Source organism: Chelonia mydas, chromosome 1 (genome assembly GCF_015237465.2).
Source record: "Chelonia mydas isolate rCheMyd1 chromosome 1, rCheMyd1.pri.v2, whole genome shotgun sequence".
Lineage (NCBI taxonomy): Eukaryota > Metazoa > Chordata > Testudines > Cheloniidae > Chelonia > Chelonia mydas.
Genome location: NC_057849.1, coordinates 183825255 through 183844285, shown reverse-complemented (window position 1 = coordinate 183844285; position 19031 = coordinate 183825255). Strand labels below are relative to the sequence as shown.

Below are 19031 nucleotides of genomic sequence, written 5' to 3'. Positions count from 1 at the left end.
GTTTAAATCGTACGTCACACGTTTCTGTTATCATGCGGGTTGCACTTAAATTTAGTTACCAGACCTGACAGCCGAGCATTTTAGTTTTGCTGCCAGGTGCCACAAGTATTTGGATCATAATAAACTGGAGGTGAAAACAACTGTCCACATGTTACTGCAGAGTGGTATGGTGCTATCCAGGGTTAGGGGTGGAGAAGGGAGTGTTCGGTGCAGAGGTGTCCTCAATTCATTATTTAAATATTTTTCTGCTCTCATTATGTCTCCTCTTCTTGGGAGGAGGATGGGTCCTCTGAGAATGCCTCCATTTTCTATCCCATAATCCTTGCAGTGCTGACACCCATCTCTGGAAAAGGAGAGCTGGACACTGCAACCTGTGTAGCCTGTCAGTGCTGATCAGAGCATTGGTCAGAAGGGTTGCTTGAGAGCCATGTGAGGCACTCCCATCCCCTAGGCCAGGGTAGCCAAACTTACTGGCCCTCTGAGCACAGACAATCTTCAGAAGGTTGAGAGCCGGGGCACACCTGCCAGGGCTTGGGACTTCAGCTCCACTCTTGCTGAAGCCTCAAGACCCCTTCTCTCTGCTAGGAAGAAGCCTTTACCCACCAATCCTGCTGCAAGGCAGAGGTCCCAAGCTCTTCCCTCCCCCCCCCCCCCGGTCTGGTAGTGGAAATGGGTGTGTGTGTGTGTGTAGGGGCTCCGCGAGCTGCACTTTAATGGTAAAAGAACCGCATGTGGCTCGTGAGCCACAGTTTGGCCACCCTTGCCCTAGGCACTGGGATTGCTTGCTCCATAGACCTGCCGTTGGACAGTTGATCTGGACTTTTACTGTCTGTTAAAGTTACAGCCTTTCACTTCAGAAACATCACATTCCCCTTTCATGTCACTTGCATTTGGGCATGCACATCTGTCAAGTCCATTCTCTTGCCATCACAGAGGCTCCAAGGAATGCTACAAGATGCTGCTATTTTTTTTAAATGCTGTTTTTTATGTATGCATGTAAAGCTGCTTGGATCACTAAAGGGCATGCATATTTGTCTAGCTGCCAGTGTCTTTGGTGTAGGGATATGATCTGGTCCCAAAAGAGGGCGAGACAACTTTGCAAAAACAATCTGCAGCTTATTTGCTTGTATTCTTCTGCCTTCTCAATGATGTGTAACAGACTGAAATCCAAGTTTTCAACTTAATAACTAGCAAAAAGATAGTGAAACATGTCAGAAGTGACTACTACTTAATGGATGGACAAAAATTATTCGCTTAATGACTTTATAATGAAGATTCTCTCTAATGGTAGGGCACATTTACAGATGTTTTGGGGTGGGCTTTTTAGGGCAGGATTTTAATGAGCAAGGTGTTTAGATTTTAATTTAAAGAAAATCCCAGGAGGAATTTTGTCAGCAGCTTTGAACCTCCTTTTTTCAGTAAAGACCCCTATAACTCACAATGCACTGTACTGGTGCTGTTTCAAAGGCCCTGAGGTATGTCATGGAGGAACTGTTTCTTAAGCTAAAACCTCTCAATAATAGCTTTGCAGGCTTCCCCTGTAAGTGGATACCAGTTCAATGCCCTTTTTTGTGTGTGTGTTCATGAATGGCAAAAAAGTGTAACGTGAATGGCTACAAATGAGAAGCCACCCCCACCATTGTTGCTTGTGGCCATTCACCTCCCATACCTTGTCTCTTGCAACACTTTTGTAGCATGTTCTTTCATTCCCCAAACCCACTTCACAACCTGTCTGAAACTGAATATGTAAAAGACATTTTGGAATGGAAAATAAATTGGGGGAAACTGCTGTAAGAATGCTAGCTCTGGGGGAGCTGGTGGGAGGGTTTGCTCACACCTGCTTTACAACATGAACAGTATAATGGTGCTTTTCTAACTATAGCCGGCAGTTTACTTCAGAATAAAGAACCGAGCCCAGGATAAATACTTGACAGTCACTGGAAACCTATCAGATGCAAGAGCTACTTCAGTGTGTGTTTCTCCATACAACGGCAAGAATACCCAGATCTGGCACTACTGTCATGGACTCTTCAAATCCAAGGTGAGTTACTGAATGTTGGAAGTGCAATGTATAAACCCACTCTCCTTTTGTCTTGACTGTGAGCCATTTTCCATGGTCCCCTCCTGCATCCCTATAATAGCCTTCCTCTCTTCATGTGCCTTTCTTCCATCAGAGCTCTTCTTAAACCCCACTTCCTTCTATCGATTCCCTTCACTGTCTCCTCCCTGGGGTCCTGGAACAATTTATATAGTGGGGGTGCTGAGAGCCATTGAACCAAACTGTAAACCCCGTATATGTAAACCACTTCAAGCCAGCACCCCTAGATCAAGCATCTCTGCTGCTCCCATGCCTGAGTCTTATATCTTACTTCTTTGTATTATCTGTGTCTAAATTAGACAACAATTCCTCCTGGCAGGAACCAAGTCATCTTTATAAAGCACAATGCAAGCACTTTGGTTGCTACGTAAATGAAAAACATTGTTTAAAAAAATAACCAAAAGCCTTTTAACCCTGTACAGCTTTTTAAAAAAACTTCTTTAACTTTCCAGCATGTTTTCAGGTAACGGTGCACTTGCTCTGAACATGTGATATAGTCACTTCTTGTGTAAACATCTGTGCAGTGAGATGAAAATGTACTCCTGGACATGTTACGGCACTGTCTGTTTTCCCCATTGTGTTTTGCTTTCTATCTGTTAGGTACTTTTCAATGGCCCCCCACTTCCATAATATCTGAGCACTTCCTAATCTTTAATGTGTTACTCCTCACAACACCCCCATTAGGTAGGGAAGTGCTATTATCCCCATTTCACAGATGGGGAACGGAAGCACAACAAGACAAAGTAACTTGCCCAAGGTCACACAGGAAGTCTGTGGTGGAGCAGGGAATGGAACTTGAACCCGGATTTCCAAAGTCCCAGGCTAGCGCTATAATCACTGGGCACCATCCTTCCTCATTTTGCTTTGCTTATGTACTAGTAATACGCTGGCAGTATTGTCTCGGTAAAAATTGTATAAATTTGTATTAATCCATACAATGATAATTATATTAATTGAGTTGAAGGAGGGAAAACTGCAGTTTTGGTGCATAGTTGTACTGTTTAGACGCAACCTTAAGTGGGGCCCAGTGCAGAGTCGCAGATCCCCAGGTGGTGCTTTTGGATGAATTCTGCCTTGGGGAGACCAAATTCCTCCTGGAGCAACACATGTGCAAGAGGAGTGCTCCTCCTCCTGATCCCGGAGCGGATAAAAATCAATGATTTTTAAAAATTTAAATAAGGTTTTTTGGTTTAAATTAAATACAGGTCTGTTTTTTAAAATGGTCAACCTATGTTAAGGTCTCAACTTATTGTAATCTATTAAAATAATTTAAATAAAATACACAATAATATTAAGCAATACATATTTGCTGACAAGTTTAAGGAAGTCAAACCACTGAATTGGTGGAAGTCACTGGCTCAGCACCTGGACTAGAGTTTGTCGAAGTGCTAAACCAGCTTTTGACAGCAGTAGCCTCTTCTGCAGGTGCAGAGAGTATTTCTTCATATTGGTCTATTCAGGTAGTTCAGTTTAGTGACTAGTTCATTCAAAGTTAAACCAACTGGAAACTGAAAAAGCAGAAAAGTTTGTTTTCCTCTTCCAATCTATGAATAAAAACAAGGTGTGAGAAGATGAGATCTTCTAGTTCTAAAATCTTGAAGGGCATGGTGACCCAAAACAATCTGTTCAGTTCACTCACTACAGATAATACTTCCTCTGTTTAATAAATTATTTTGTTTTAAATGCAAATCATGTTTTGATAAACTCTTTTTCCATGTGTCCAGCACATTTAAGATATTTTTTTAAACTAAAAACTCAAATGCTGTCTTTTATGCACTTTTGATTTAATTTGAATTTCCATCCAAATAGTGCTTGACACAAATCACTTAAAAAAAACAACTGCTCCTCAAATATATCATTCACCATTTCCTAACACAAAGAAAAAAAACATAAAAATTAAGAAACTAGTAAATGCAAGTTAAGCTATATAAATACATGTATAGATAGAATGCAGTGGTCTCCAACCTTTTTATGCCCAAGAGCACTTTTTGAACTTAAGGGCAACCCAGGATCTGCCCCGATCACTCCATTTCCTCCCCCCCCCCCCTTTCACCAGGCTGGGGTAAGGCTTGGGGTTTGGGAGGGGGTGCAGGCTCTGAGGGGTTTGTGGTCTGAGAGGGGGCTCTGGGCTGGGGCAGAGTGTTGGAGTGCAGGAGGGGGTGCGGGCTCTGGGAAGGTATTTGGGTGCAGGAGGGGGGTCTGGGCTGGGGCAGAATGTTGGCGTGCAGGAGGGCCCTTTCTGCAAGCACTGCCCCCGCAGCCCCCATTGGCTACAACTCCCCACTCCTGGCCAATGGGAGCTGCAGGGGCGGTGCTTGCAGACAGGAGCTGCGCACAAAGGGAGAGGCCCCCGGGGCTGTGCTGTCCGCTTCTGGGAGCGGCATGGGGCCGGGGCAGGCAGGGAGCCTGCCTCAGCGGCAGCCCCGCTACACCACCAGAGATCGCAATCGACCGGTTGGTGACCACTGGTATAGTGCATACTCCTGATTAGCAAAAAGAAGCACCAAATTTAGAGTAAAGGTTATATTTAACTTCATATCCATGTTTTATCAACCCAATGAGAATGAATCTTTGTTTAGGAAAATAACTAAAATACAAATTGAAACAAGATTAAAATAGATTGTTTAAATCAGGGTTTCCTGCTTGCTAATTTAAATCATGATTAAAATTAATCCACCCTGGCTGCTCCCCTTTGGGAGATGCAGTACTCCCTAGTGGGTTAGGCTCGCTATGTTGGTCATGATAGGTTGGTTGATGGCCTCACCTTGTCTCTGCTCTTAGATGATGTGCACTTTTGAGAGGAATGCCTGCACTCTCTTGAACACAGGAACTTCTTGTGTTAGGCCCTTGTGCAGCATGCACATTGTGAAGGCCTTGCACTGTCTCTCCAGTCTGCATAAGAGACGGTCACAATGGGTATGTTTACATAGGCCATGGCAGTGAGCCTCACAGCCCAGATTGACAGACTCAAGGTAGCAGGGCTCACACTAGCACTCTAAAAATAGCTGTGTAGACAGTGTATTGAAGCTGTGAATCGGGCTGTGAAGCCCACTCCCTTCCTAGGCTTCAGAGCCTGAGCTCTAGCCCAAGCCGCAACTTCTCAGCGCTGTCTGCACAGCTATTTTTAGACAGTTAGCACAAGCCCCTCTAGCCCAAGTCTTTCAACCTGGATTGGAAGGTTTGCTTCTGCTGACTATGTAGGTGTACCCAATAAAGCCTTCAAAGTGACCTGCAAAGGAAGGAATAAAGAATTGCTTGTGGTTTTCTTCTTCTTGCATAAAGCCTGCCTGAAAGTTCTACTTAATTAAAATAAAATGGTGCTTATTTACCTTTAGAAATGTCAGGAATAATGTATGCTAATCTACCCAGTGAACAAGCTATTAGTTGTAAGTGTAATGAATGTAATCTACTCCCAGCTTAGTGGTGGGATCTGTTGCTAATCACAGCATTTTTATTTTGAGGTGTCATGGTCGCAATGACCAGGTTCTATTATTTATTTATTTTCTTCAACTCTTGTAGGCTATTGCTGCATGTCTTGATATTGTCAGTGGCAGAGACCTACCTGGAGCTAAAGTAGCACTGTGGACAGAACATGGAAAGGCTAGGCAGAAGTGGAGGCTCAATAAGGATGGAACCATCAGTTCGTACCTTAGTGATCAACTGGTTCTCGATATCAAAGGTACTAAAAAGCTCATCTACTATTATAATTGCATGTTTTTGCTGTAGGCAGTTGTGGCTGACTGGGATGTTCCAGTTGTCTGTACCCTCAACCAGCTTGCATAATATTCAACACAACAGTCCGTTTACTCTGTTGGGTGAGGTGACAGATGTTCCAATCCACAACTATATTTTTGCCAATCCTTTTTAGTGTATGAGACTGAGAAAAGCACAGTCATATTATTCCATAACTCCCTAAATCTTGGTAACTTTCACCAGTTTTCACTTCACAACTAACATTTACTAAGGGGAACATTTTGAAAACTACATTGCAGATGAATTTAGAAAAAAAAAAATACTGTAGAAAAACAGATTTTTTTTTTTTCACGTTGCTCCTTGTAGCTGATCTCAGCTGTTTGACCAGCCACTTATCAATTTTACTTTAGGGAGAGCAGAAAGACAATGTCTGGAAGCAGCATTTGTACAAGATGAAAATGCAATTCTGTGTCCTAACAAAACTCCCACCCCCCTTTACCATAACCCTATTTTGGTACAATGAAAAACAGCCAAAAAATGTAAAATACCAACCTATATAAGTTGCCCTGTGTAAAGCCAGTTTAGTATCTAGTGGCTTCTTCATACTGAATCTTTCTAGTATGCTGTGGTAGAGCCTCACTTTCAACTATCATTGTAATAAAGAGCCAGATCTTACTGCCATGTACTTTAATGACAGCAGGAGTAGAGTGTAAATCAGCTACATGGCCGCTCAGGAGGGCAGATTATTTGCTCTTAAAATTTTCAGGATAGGATGGCACATAGGACTAGGAGTTAGGCAACCTGGGCTCTACATCTAATTCTTGCTGGGCAGAACTGTGTTGCAGGAAGTGCAGCTCAAAGGGAGCATTGCTGTTTAGGAAGCAGAATTTCTCAAGTCCTGGCAATAGTGTGGTAGCCTTGGGAGCATGTAATGGTACAGTGATTCTCTAACCGTGGTGGCAGAGAGCAAGCTGATCGGATAGTACTGGCTCCTCTTCATTTCCAGCTGTTGAGATGCTTTAAAAGGGCTAAAAATACATTACTTTATTAATCCTTTTCCATGTAACCAATTGCTGTAGCTACCTGAGGGGTGTTATACAGTCACAAATGCAGGAAGTGGTTTGCACAACGATAAATGGGAGAGAAAATGTCCAAGATCACCTTTGTTTTTAAAATATAGTTCACTTTATTTAAAAGTTTACTGATGCTGTTGTTCACTTTATTTAAAAGTTTACTGACGCTGCTGTTAATGATGAAACCTTCTTGATTCTTGCAACTAGAACTTACGGACACAATGAAAAATATATATCAGCACCAATAAAGAGTTCCTAGCCCACAGGGGTTAAATTAAGAGTAATTCGGGCTCCTGAGTTTTAATTTTAATTAATCATTAATTTTGTTGTGCGTAGCTTGACCCAAAATCATTAAGTACAAAATTGTCCTTATTAGCAATATAGAGGACAAGTTTTAGAATATGAAAACAGACATTTTAAAAAACGTTGTCTATTCGACAAGATACATGTTGAAATTTTTTAAACCTGGGCTGCTTTATTTAATGCATGATCTAATATTGAAGTGACCAAGTTGATACAGGAATAATATAGTTGTTGAATACTATGTTCTTTGGGTGTCTGAAAAGAAATTTAAAATGCTGTTATAAATAGCAGGTCCCAGGAGCATTTAACTCTTTTTGCTATTTGAGGTTTGTGACCTGTTAATGCAAAATGCACGATAGCTCTAACACAGGAATCGTCTGTGCTAGCTGGAGTCAAGCGGGAAACAGAAATTGGTATTTAAAGTAAAAGGCATCTGGCTGGAGGGAACAAATCCTGGCTCAGGAGTGTGGCATTCTACACCTGTAAAATGTGCTGATAGTTGTAGCAGTAGCTCTGGATTTGCCAGTTACAAGAAGTTGAAATGCATTTAAGGGAATGGCTGAGAGCCAGTTTTCAGTTCTACAGTCCCTTACTTCTTTTTCCTGGCAAAAAGGCTTTTCCTGAGCACAGAGGTACACTTGAAACTAAAAATCCTTCTAAGGGAAATAATAAAACTGAGAGCGCGCTTTCTAGCTCTGTGGCAATTATGTAACTCTTATTTGGCCAATATGCATGAAACTGGCAGCTGAAATCTTCACGTTCGTTTCTGAGTGCTATAATGCAAGAAATCTATTGACAAAATGGAGAGAGTTCAGAGAAGACAATATAAGGAAACAGAGTTAGGAGCAATGGGATGAAGGGAGTGAGATTTAGGATGAATATGAGGGGGGGAAATATTAGGCTCTCTAGTGATTTCCAAAGGGAAGCGGTTGCAAACCCTTTGCTTGAGACTGTTTTTCTGGTTCTTAAAACTAGACCAGATAATGTACTGTGAAGTACAGTGCTGTATAGAATAAGCCAGCTGATGTTGTTATAGGTCTGTCCCACCTCTCATTTCTGTGATCAGTAATTTAGTGACCCGTGTCTCCAGGAAAGGACATAAGGTACAACCATTGCAAGCTGAGGAGAAAAAGGGTACAATCACAGAAGACCCAGGACAAAGATCTTAAGGAGGAGTCAGGAGTACAAAGGCAGCAGAGACATGGAGGAGAATGAGTAGGGAGAAGAGACCCGTTTTTATGAAGAGGTTGTGTGTAACCTTTGAACACTACCCTCCCCATTCAAAGGCTCTGAGTGGAGAGGACTGAGGTGAAAAATTCAAGGCACTTGAGTTTGACTGTGGAGGAGGGAGATGGAAAGAAGTGTGGGGAAGAGGGGTCAAGTGAAGATTGATGGTACAGGCTTGGAGGGCAGAGAGGAAGAAATGATGGGAGGGAGTAGAGGAGACACAGGGCAGAGTTCACAAGTAGTGGTGTTTAAATGGACAGAAGCCGAGAGCCCTCAAGAGCAGATACATCCAAAGGAGGGAGAGGAAGGTAGAGAGCTCCGGCTCTTTATGAACATTTCATTAAGACACTGCACCACTATGCCATCGGACAGAGTGACAGGTACTGTAGCCATTTTACAGCTGAATAAATTAACACACAAAGACGTGAAGAGTCAATGCTGTACTCCCAGTGACAGTAAACCACTCTCCACCTCTAAAATCCCTGCCCTCCAAAATCTTTTATAGCTTTTGATTTGCTCTAGGAAAAAGTCCATTTTTAATATGAGATTCACTTTAAAGCTTAGAAGTCTGAGTAACTTTGAAATGAGTTTCCTATATTTTATACACACTTAGTTTTCAATGTACAACAATTGAACAACCGACAGTCTATTTGTTTTGTTTATAAGTATGCTGCATTAACAATTAACCTTGCCTTAATGAATTTCTATTTTTAGGAGGAAATTATTATGACAGGAACTATGTAATTGTAAATCAGCCGCTAGAGAGTGAATTCTCACAGAAATGGGACATTGAAATATTGTGAGTACAAAGATCCTGGGACTATGGACCTAAGTGGGTTATGAACACTGTTTCAGAGAAGGAACTACTGAAGTCACATGCCACTGGAATGTTACTCAGCAAGTCCACTCTACTTACTCCCAAACAACTGAATTTTGCACATTGGAGAGGTGAGGTTAGTGTAATGTTTTTTTTCCTAATATTCACATGACTCCATATTGAGGTCTTCCTCTTCTTAAGGCACCATTTAAGCCTACATTTCTGTAACGTTTACTAGTCCTGTTAATCTTTAAGTGAAGGCAAAGATATGATACAGTAGCAAAAACTTGGCAGTTTATTTCTAAATAGCCTTTCCTGTGTCATCCGTTAGGAAAGACTAGTTCATATTATACCCTTTCTCCTCAAAAGCTAAAGGAGAAGCTGGTGCTTTAGGATCCAGTTTTAATCACAAAAATCCTCTCTTGGTACAAAGTCTGTTCTAAAAAAAGGACTAGCCTGGAAGTCCAGTGCTTGGTTGTATCAGATACAATGACAGGTCATTGTCCACCTGGGTAAAATTAGGCCCTTGTCTTAAGTAGTATTGCATTAAACCATAATAGTTTTTGGATTCAGGGGCCTATCAGTTACCAGCCCCTGAGCCAGGGTAGAAAGTAGACTTTCATACACAAGTAGAGAGTCATATGTGCAAATATATACTGGATCAGGCTAGCTTTCTAAAAGGACTTGCTGAGGATAGAGGTTAAATACATTTTGATCTTAAAACCACAGTATATTCAATAGCACACATACAAGCCGGATTTGTTTTGTAAAGGTGCTAACTAATACCTTATGCTGTGGTAAGGTTAAAGAAGCAACCTGATGCATGCTAACTTTCTTGAGGCTCATCAGCATTGTGTACCTCCGCTAAAGACCTGAAGATACTGGTGACTTCCAGAAGCACAATTTTCAGTGAAATCACAATGCTATGCAACCTTTCTTCCAGTTAATAAAGTGTTGACTATTTATGTCAGGCAGATTGTATTAAGAGGGCTCCCTGGTTTTCAGTTTATTCTTTTACCCATTGGAGAAAAGTGTTTAAAATTCCCATTATGAAGTTCTCCCAGAATTAGTGTCTTCCTAAATGCAGTTCAATATGTAATGTTTTCTAAGTGAGGTATGTTCTCTGGCTCCTGTGTTTGTCTTGATTATTAAACTATGAAAGGAGGAGTACAGATTAGCTAAACCAAAATGTGAAAGATTGTATTGTTTCCTATAGGTATTTTGGAATAGCTATAGGAAATGTTAATGTCTCAACCTAAAACCAAATTTTTGCTACAGAAAAGTGAAACAGGTGTAAGACTATTTTTGTATGAGAGGGAGTGATATATTTTGAATACCTGTACCTACTTGCACTTACTTACTTTTACATTCTAAAAAGCTAAAATCAAATACAGCTCTGTAAGTGACTAGGTTTGTGAGTGTATATATTTTCTCACTAAAGCACTTGTGTAGATTTTTCTATGAAAGTTTGTCAACATACCACAAGTTTTAAATATGATTTGTGCTTTCTAGTTGTAATATAATCCCTTTTCCCTCAAAACAATGAGTAGATCACAGCTGGTGTATCAGTATTATATAATAAAGTAAAGCATGTATATTTTAATTGTAAAAACTTCTGGGAGATTCTTTAGCTTGTAGTATTTTGTACTGCGTAAATGCAATAATTTTATTTTTAGCAAAGACAATAAGGAACAAAAATCGCTGAAGTGACTTCCTTCCCAAGAACACCAGTTCAAATGGCATGTATACACTGACACCTCTTCTCCCCCCTGTGGATTAAAAATCTTCATATTTAAATGAAATATAATGCAAGCATTATTTCATTCTTACTGCACAGGAACAATTATTACAACAATCTGCATTTTACCTTTGCCCCTCAAGTTTGTGAAGCCATTTCAGAGTACCTGCATATGGGAGATATGCAGGGAATACTCAAGTGCTACTGGTTATTCAGTGTTAGGGGGATAACATGCTGGAAGATGTGCATACGTTTAGAAATGCCTTTATGGTTACTAAAATTAATGGCACTTCTCGCAATAACAGGAGTGTCTAGCTAAATTCCATCAGAGATGCTACCTTTAAAATTTTCTAGCACTGTTTCACTCATCCCTGAAATTGTCACCTTTTCAGTGGAAGGTATTTTTTTGTTCGCATGTGATGATATGTCTCAAGTAACTGTAATATTTCCTACAAAGTCATACCTTTTTTTAAAAAGGTGGAGATGCGATAGTATTGAGGTAACCAGCTATCTCCCAAGGCTGTGGAGAAAAGGCACAATTTTTTTAACCTGTTTGTTTTCCCAGGGACTGACAACACAGCTATAGCCAGAGTTGTCTTTGTGGCTCAGGTTTGGGACACGAAGCAGAATGAATGTTTTTGTACTTATCTCTGCCTCTTTACAGGCAGGCTCACTTCCTCGTTGAGGATGTGCAGAGCTGTGAAAACAGGTTAGCCTACCTTACCACAAGTCATTTACTTGGACTAGGCCTGTTGCCCCACCTTAGTAGTTTGCTTGAGTTTTCCCTGATAAACAGGGCCTCTGCTTCAAGAGTTACATGAGATGAGAGCAAAGACAACTGTAGGCTTGAAATGGGAGTTAGTCACATTTATTTGCCACTGGGTAGTTCAGCTTCTAGGTAACTAATGGCCATACTTTAAATTCTTCTACTTCCACTATGCTGTGCAACAAAAGACAGGTAGATATTTCGTCATGGTTAAGCATATTTTATAAATGTGTCAGAGGCCCCAGCGTTTGCTCCATGTTGGATATTAAAATTAGCAAAAAAAAACAACCACGCAGCAGCTGAGATTTCAGCTAACAAGTAGCTTTTGGTCCAGTTCTACACCTATGACCCCTTTTAACACTAGTAAGGGGGAAACCAAGCAGGATCAGCAAAAATAAGATGGGTATTTGAGAACCAATACTGTTAGTCTCACTGGGCTTAATTTTTAGCATGGCTTTGTGCTGCAGTCAAATTCTATGACCTAGTGAGACATTTACCCAAGAAAAGCCACCATAGTTGAGTCATACTTTTTATTGTTAGTTTTACTTAGTAAATGAGGCAACCCTGTGAGAAGAGCAACACAATTTTACTAGATGCTCAGTGCAGTGGACCGGTTTCTTATTGAGTGGATCCAGCCCTCACTGCTACATTAGGCATTTAGATCCTGACAACTCTTGCCTCCCCCATGCTGTGGACATCTAAATTTCCACCACTGTATATGTGCAAAGCCACTTTAATCCCTTAAGAGGAAGAACCTCAATGGGAGAGACTGGTTTGGGGATTTGAAGCCAGGTCTCCCACATCTTAAGTGTTTTAACCACTGAGCTATTGTGTAGGGGACAGCACCACCACCTAGGTTGCTTTGAGAGGTGGAGATTAAACCACACACCCTTCCTCGGCAGCCTTGCTGGCTTGTATAAATCCAGCTCCATGGAAGAGGAGGAATCAGATTGTCCTTTGTCAGTACGTACTCCAAGGATGAAATGTTAGGCTCCAGGACCATGGCTGATTTTTGAAAGACTCAGATTACCTCAATGAGACATTCAGTCCAGAGTGATAACACAAGGTTCTGTTTCTCTGCATCGGACTTGAGGCTCAGTTCCTTAACAGCGACAGTAGCACTTCTCCAGATTTGTTTCAGTGCATCCATGTACGATAAAGGGAAACGTAATCCATGAGTCTAAAAAGGAAATTACCCAAAAAAATTAGAACTGAGGCCTAATTGAAACATTTTACAAAGTCTCTCCCACAACACCATATGTGTTTGTTTTAACACACAGCTCACCTCTGCTGTACCTGCACAGTATCCACAGTAGGTATCCTGTTCTGGGAACATGAAGCACGTGCTAACAAACACCATCTGGATTATGCTCCCTGCTGAAAGGAGTATAGTGCTTCTGGGGGGTGTCACATACATTTACCTCATTCATATTTTTAGGTTGCACCACTGCCTACTTCAAAAACCACATGTACATAGGTTGTGATGGCCACAACCTGTGCTCGCATAGATGTCATGGGCCTGAGGGTTTTTCCATTGACCACATTCTCCCTTCGGCCACGTGCACAGGGAGAGCTGCACTTTCATTCTTGTCATTTGTTTTTTCCTCTTTAATCCAGCAGTTGCCCCTGCAGTGGAGTTCTCAAGGGATGTATCAGCAGGCATGGGCTGGGGACGCCATACCATGGCTCTACTGGATATATGCTGTGACCCTGTTCTACTCTGAGTCCCCACTGCAGCAATGTCAGGTGCATTGTGGGATTTGGGCCAGGCCTTGCCTTGGACCCCACACAATGGTTAGACTTGCCTAGATGAAGTCTAATTCCAAAGCCAGTGCAGGATACCCGTGTGCCAGGGAAGAAATTGTGAGCATAGACTCACTATTTGCTACAAATAGACAGGGGATAGCAGTCAAGCACACCAAATTTCTCTAGTATAAACAGGACTTGTGTTATTACATTAAAATGCCAATCAAAGTGAGACTATTTGAGGTGGCACAGCAAAATTTAAGTTCTACAACCCACATACAAGAGTTATGAGGGCATATGTAAAGCCTGGTTCCAATTACCAAAGCAAAAACAAGTGCTAGACAAATAGCCTAAAGTATCTTTTGCCTCTAAATATTTTGTACAACATAGCTGTTTTTGAGGAATCCTGCGTTCTCAATTCTTTCAGGTCAAAGCTTTAGCTGGTTCAGATTTATGTTAATCAGACATTCTGACACATTCCAGAGGCATTGCCACTCTGCTCAGTAAAATATACATGATGCAGACGAAGCGAAGGCTAGTCACACTGTTAAAGTCATCAGCATTGTCCTGAAAGGAAAGATCCTTTCAGGCGTAGCGATAAAAGCACCAGTCACAGGCTCTCTAAAGGAAGACGTCTTCATGAAGTTTACATTAAAAAAGAAAAAACCCCACACACTCTCTGTTGGTACATACATAACTTAATTATTGCATGAGTTTTAAAAATCACATCAAAACCCAAGTGCAGGGGTCAGACTGAGCCAACACATGGTCTGGTCTCTACAGAATGTAAGAGATTATTTGAACAAAAAACAAAACTGACTAGCTCTGTTGCCCAGAGTAATCCCTTTTGAACAGCGCTGCCAGAGTCTGCAAACAAACAGACAGAGAAATGAAGGCCTATGGGTGGAACACTGCTATTTAACTCAGTAAGGTGTTGATTATGGAACCTAATGGTGAACATTTGAAATGTCACCAGTGTTAAAACAAACAGCTATTCTGGCTGGTTTTTAGAATTAGGTGCAGTGCCCCCACACTTGGCTCCTGCCTCTTCCCCTCACATCCGACTAGTCTTGACAGGGAGGGCAGCAGAGCACATAGAAGGGGGAGTGAGAAAAGCAGTGAGTTTCTGCTAATCCTCCAGCACATCTTGACTCAAGAGAAAGTGAATTAAGCCTTGCAGAACAAATCTACATGAAGCCTAACTTGGGTAATTAGCCATTTAAACATGAGAAGCTGTAGAGATTCCTTTCCCTTCGTTGCAGGGGTAGAGTCAGCCCCGTTACACATTTAGAGCTGGTTATAGAGCACGCTAAACATCTTACTAAACAAAATAAACAACAAACCTCAGATATCCCTTCTTCATTAGTGTCATCATCCTCATTTCCCATCATGTGCCTCTCTCTCCTGTTCTTTAAAGAGTGATAGACATAAGCCATCTCTTTGCGACGCTCATCCTAAAAGACACCAGGAGAAAAACCATTTATTACACAAGACAGTGTAAGTTAATTACTTTGATCACATCTATTTACCTGCTTACTTAAGCAGCTCATTTTAAGACTAACCCACGAACTCTTACCACCCACCCTAGTCCAGCTGTCACCTGCTTTAGTGGAGACGAGGCTACAGAATGCTAGTCTTGAAAAAATGACGTTCAGAGACTTCTGTTTTTCAGCCTACAATGCTGACTAGATGTGCATGGGGGCAGGCATCTCGTCTCCCCTTGACCACGTGTGGCTGAAAGGACCATAGGTAGATACATAACTAAAGCCATCAATAGGTTAAGACTGCAGAATGGAACTTACGTTATTTACAACATGGACTTTCCTTCAGGTGCACATCCTGCAGGGCCTTCATAAAGGACTAGATGGCTTGTTAGGATATGTATCTTGTCTACATCACAGGCCCAAAGTGATCTGAATTCGTTACTATCTCACAAATTTCAGCCTTTGGTCAGATTCTGTGGGCAACTGTGTGCCAATTGCAAGTAGTAGTTTCTGCGACAGAGTCAGCTACCCTCTGATTCCTAAAGGTAAACCCTCCAATCCGAGCACGGCTTGCCAAGGCAAGGAAGTTTGTTGTACCTGTGCTGTAGACAGAACATTAGTTTCTAAGACTATCAATCTAGATCCTTTCTCCACTAACCCCCTTCCCCTCCGAAAAAGGCTCTGCCAGCAGGCCTTGGTTTACATTGTGTCAAGAGTACTCATCAGAGACCATGATGTTACCATCTCCTCCATGGAACAACTCAATACCCATAGCCAGCATGGCAAGGCAAAGAATAACGGAGAGACAGAGGGTTACTTACAATCATAATGCAGGCCGTGGCTGCCCCACTGAAGTTAACAGAGCTGCACCCTCTTGCACAAGGTCTTTAACAAATAATATGACCTAGCTGTTCTGTAGTGCTTTTCATAAGTAGATCTCAAAGCTCTTTACAAAGGAGGTAAGGATCACTCTCTCCAAAGAGGTGAAGTGACTTATTTAATGTCCTATCTTGAAAAGAACATGTTTCAAAAGCAAATCTTCTTTGCCAAAGAGCAGCAAGAGGTATCTGAGTACCATATGGTATATGGTACCAGGCTTTTTCTGGATCTAAGGCCATTAGCCAATTCCTGGTGAAAGCCCTGTGTATGGTACACAATATCCCTGATTAATTCTACTGTGTAGAACTCCAAAATGAAAACACTCTACATTGTAGAACAGAATTGCATTACATCACTGAAATCTCATGACAAATCCTAATCAGATGCTGGGCAACTAAACAAACACCCCTACAAATAGTCCAGGACAGCACAACAAAGCAGCAAACATCACGGCAACAATCATTTGGAGTCTATGCAGGCAGTTTCATTAGACTTACAGAATTTTCTTGATCGGGTTCCACTGTAATTATGGCATGATCTTTAAACCGCAATCTGATTTTGCTGTCTAATTTTGGTAATTTTCCACCTAAGAGAAAAACATACGGTCCTTCAGAAAGGAAGGAAACTAAACCATGCTTTGCTGAGAATTTTGTTAAGCTTTTTTCTTCCTGTAGCTTAACAAAGTCTAGGAATGAATAGCTCTACTTTTGACTTCTGCTCATTCTCAAATACAGGGCGGCAAAAGCATTCTTCCAGATTCTGAGCCATTTACACTCACACTCAGATTTATCAGACACAAATAGCTACAACAGCAAGTTGGTACATTAGCAACAACCTCCACCAGTTAAAGCAATATGCACTCAGAATAAATATGTAATTCTAACAATCAAGCACAACATTAAACATTTGCTTCACTCATTTTAAATAGAATAGTAATCAGTTCAAAATTCAAATCATATGTAACAAATTTACTATTATCACTTTGCCCCAATCAGCACCTTTAACCCATGGATCTCAAAGCAGTTCAACTACAGACATTAGTTAAGCCTCACAGCATCCCTCCTTTCGGGAAGGTTAGGTATTAGCCCCATTTTACAGAACGCTAAACTGAAACTGGAGCACAGATAAAATGACCTGCCAGGATTCACACACACAGTCAGTGGCAGAGCAAGGGGTAGGAAGGATTGGCAGGAACCCTGGCATTCCTTGTGATCTAATCACTTGACAGCACTTGCTGCAAAACTTCTGAAATTTCCTCCAGTGCCAAGTCAGGTGACATGGCTAGGCAGCTGATATGAGGTCATCACAGCTCATTACACTAATTATAACCATCTCATTGCTACCTTGTGCTCCCATCTGTCTGCTGCATCTAACTGTTGTCTCTTGCCTTACACCCAAGGACTGCATTTGGTGTGCATGCAAAGTGTCTACCGGAACGGGGAGTTGCTCCCATACTGAGGCCTCTGATGCTACCACAGTGCAGACAGTAATCATAATCCCCCACTAAGGGAAACAATACTAAACTTAAATGCAACCTGGAGCCAAGGGATCAGGGCTGTTCCCCAAGAAAGGCGGTAATCGGTTCATAATGAAATCCTTCTTCATGTCAGAAGATCTCAGTTCTTTGGTGTTTTCCAGCTGGTCTGCAAGACTTCTCAGAAAGCTGCTTAATCTCCTTGTTGAGTCAGCTATATCCACCTGCTGAATACACAGAGACCCTCACACATGAGCCCACATTAATTATCAGAGACAATCCTAATTCACTAGAGAAGGGATAGGTCAAAATCCTCAAAGCATTACAGATGCTGGGAACCATGCTACTGTGTGGAGTCTGAAGTTGTATGAGGAGAGTGCTCACATTTGGGGCTGTCAGTATCCCTTTGAACTGTTTTTTCTCCATGAAAAAGTGAAGTTTCTAGTGAAGATCCGCTAAATCGATGGCAGAGCGCTCTCCGGTCTACCCCAGTACTCCATCTCCCCAAGAAGAGTAAGGGAAGTCGACCAGAAAGCGTATCTTGTTGACTCAGCGCAGTTAGGACACCGGGGTAAATCACGTTATTCATGTAGCTAGAGTAGCGTGACTTAGGTCAACTTACCCCGATAGTAAAAACAAGCCTTAGCATCACTAAGAACTCCGCCAGAAGGAGGTGGCATCTGAGAGGGACCCCCAAAGCAACACTACGACTGAGAGGAAAGTGTCAGAGTTTGGGAGCATGTTGGATATGTAGAGAGGGCAGTTCAACAACCTAGACACAGCTTCTGGGCAGCCTATTCCTTGGGGTTGAAAATGGAGGTGAACTGCAAACCTCAAAAGGAGGTGGTTTTGGTACTACACAATGGGGCCAACACGTCAATAGGGCTATGAGCTGCACTCTCCTGAACATTTCTTTAACATACAGAAGTTCATGCTACATTTCCCCTCACAATTTCATCTCTTTACCATCAGTAGTTGCCTTGGTATACTTGTCCGTAGAGCCACATCTTCCTTCGCTGTATCAAACACAAGCCCAGGAATCGCATCTAACAAGAAATCTCCCCAAGAACTGCAGGGTGGAGGGAAACAAAAACAACTGAAATGGTGACACTGAAATAAGGCTCAAAGACACTATCTAAGCTGCTTCTCATCTACATAGAGTGGAAGCTATGTATAGGTAACTTGGATAAAGCAAGTGTCTCTTTATTAGCATATTAGCTTGTTAATGTTGAGTTTAGATTTGCACTTAAAGCAAGGATTCTTAGTTATGTCTGAACAATACAGGGTATCCTTCCCAACTTTACCGCACTTACTCTTTGTGTATGGAGTGAATTTTCGGAGACTTTACGAATAAATCCATTACTGTATGAGTTAAAATTAATTGAAAAATTTAAGAAATTTAGCACAGCATCAGACCTTTGACTCCAGTGGTCATAACAAAATAACACAGACTAGCTTTCCAAAAAATTACTGAACCATTATGCAGTGGCTACATTTGAAAATTTTCTTTTAGGATTAATGGTAATTTTTTGCTGTTATTTCCCACAGCTGAAAGTTTTTGCTTCAGAGGCTGACGAAAATTCCACAATTCGTTCACAATGGCTGTCATCTCCCATTGCACTCTATGAGAGCCAGGCACAGGGTGCCTTAGCAAAGATGGCCACTGCCTCCATTCACCTGCTCCTCACAGTGCTCTTCTTTGCCTCCTGAAAGTATAGTGGGCCACCATCTTC

The 19031-nt window shown here is 41.6% G+C and overlaps 2 protein-coding genes across 15 annotated transcripts in view; one reads left to right on the top strand and one right to left on the bottom strand.

Moving 5' to 3' along the window:
- Positions 1-11013, top strand: part of CRYBG3 (crystallin beta-gamma domain containing 3) — a 124013-nt gene extending 113000 nt beyond the window's left edge. Inside the window, exons 20-22 of the mRNA XM_027820012.3 lie at positions 1883-2041; positions 5618-5777; positions 9109-11013. Coding sequence (XP_027675813.2) covers positions 1883-2041; positions 5618-5777; positions 9109-9197 — 408 coding nt within the window. The 3' untranslated portion in view covers positions 9198-11013. The remainder of the gene's footprint in view (positions 1-1882; positions 2042-5617; positions 5778-9108) is intronic.
- Positions 2409-19031, bottom strand: part of RIOX2 (ribosomal oxygenase 2) — a 37536-nt gene continuing 20913 nt past the window's right edge. For 3 of the 14 annotated variants that reach the window (XM_037906867.2, XM_037906853.2, XM_007057553.4), the window contains exons 6-12: positions 18265-18367; positions 17360-17525; positions 16322-16410; positions 14805-14915; positions 12746-12895; positions 4863-4990; positions 2409-3642 (exon numbers count right to left, since the gene is read on the bottom strand). In XM_037906867.2, coding sequence (XP_037762795.1) covers positions 3591-3642; positions 4863-4990; positions 12746-12895; positions 14805-14915; positions 16322-16410; positions 17360-17525; positions 18265-18367 — 799 coding nt within the window. In that variant the 3' untranslated portion in view covers positions 2409-3590. The other 11 variants (XM_043538460.1, XM_043538461.1, XM_043538458.1 and 8 more) reach the window with 9 other exon arrangements.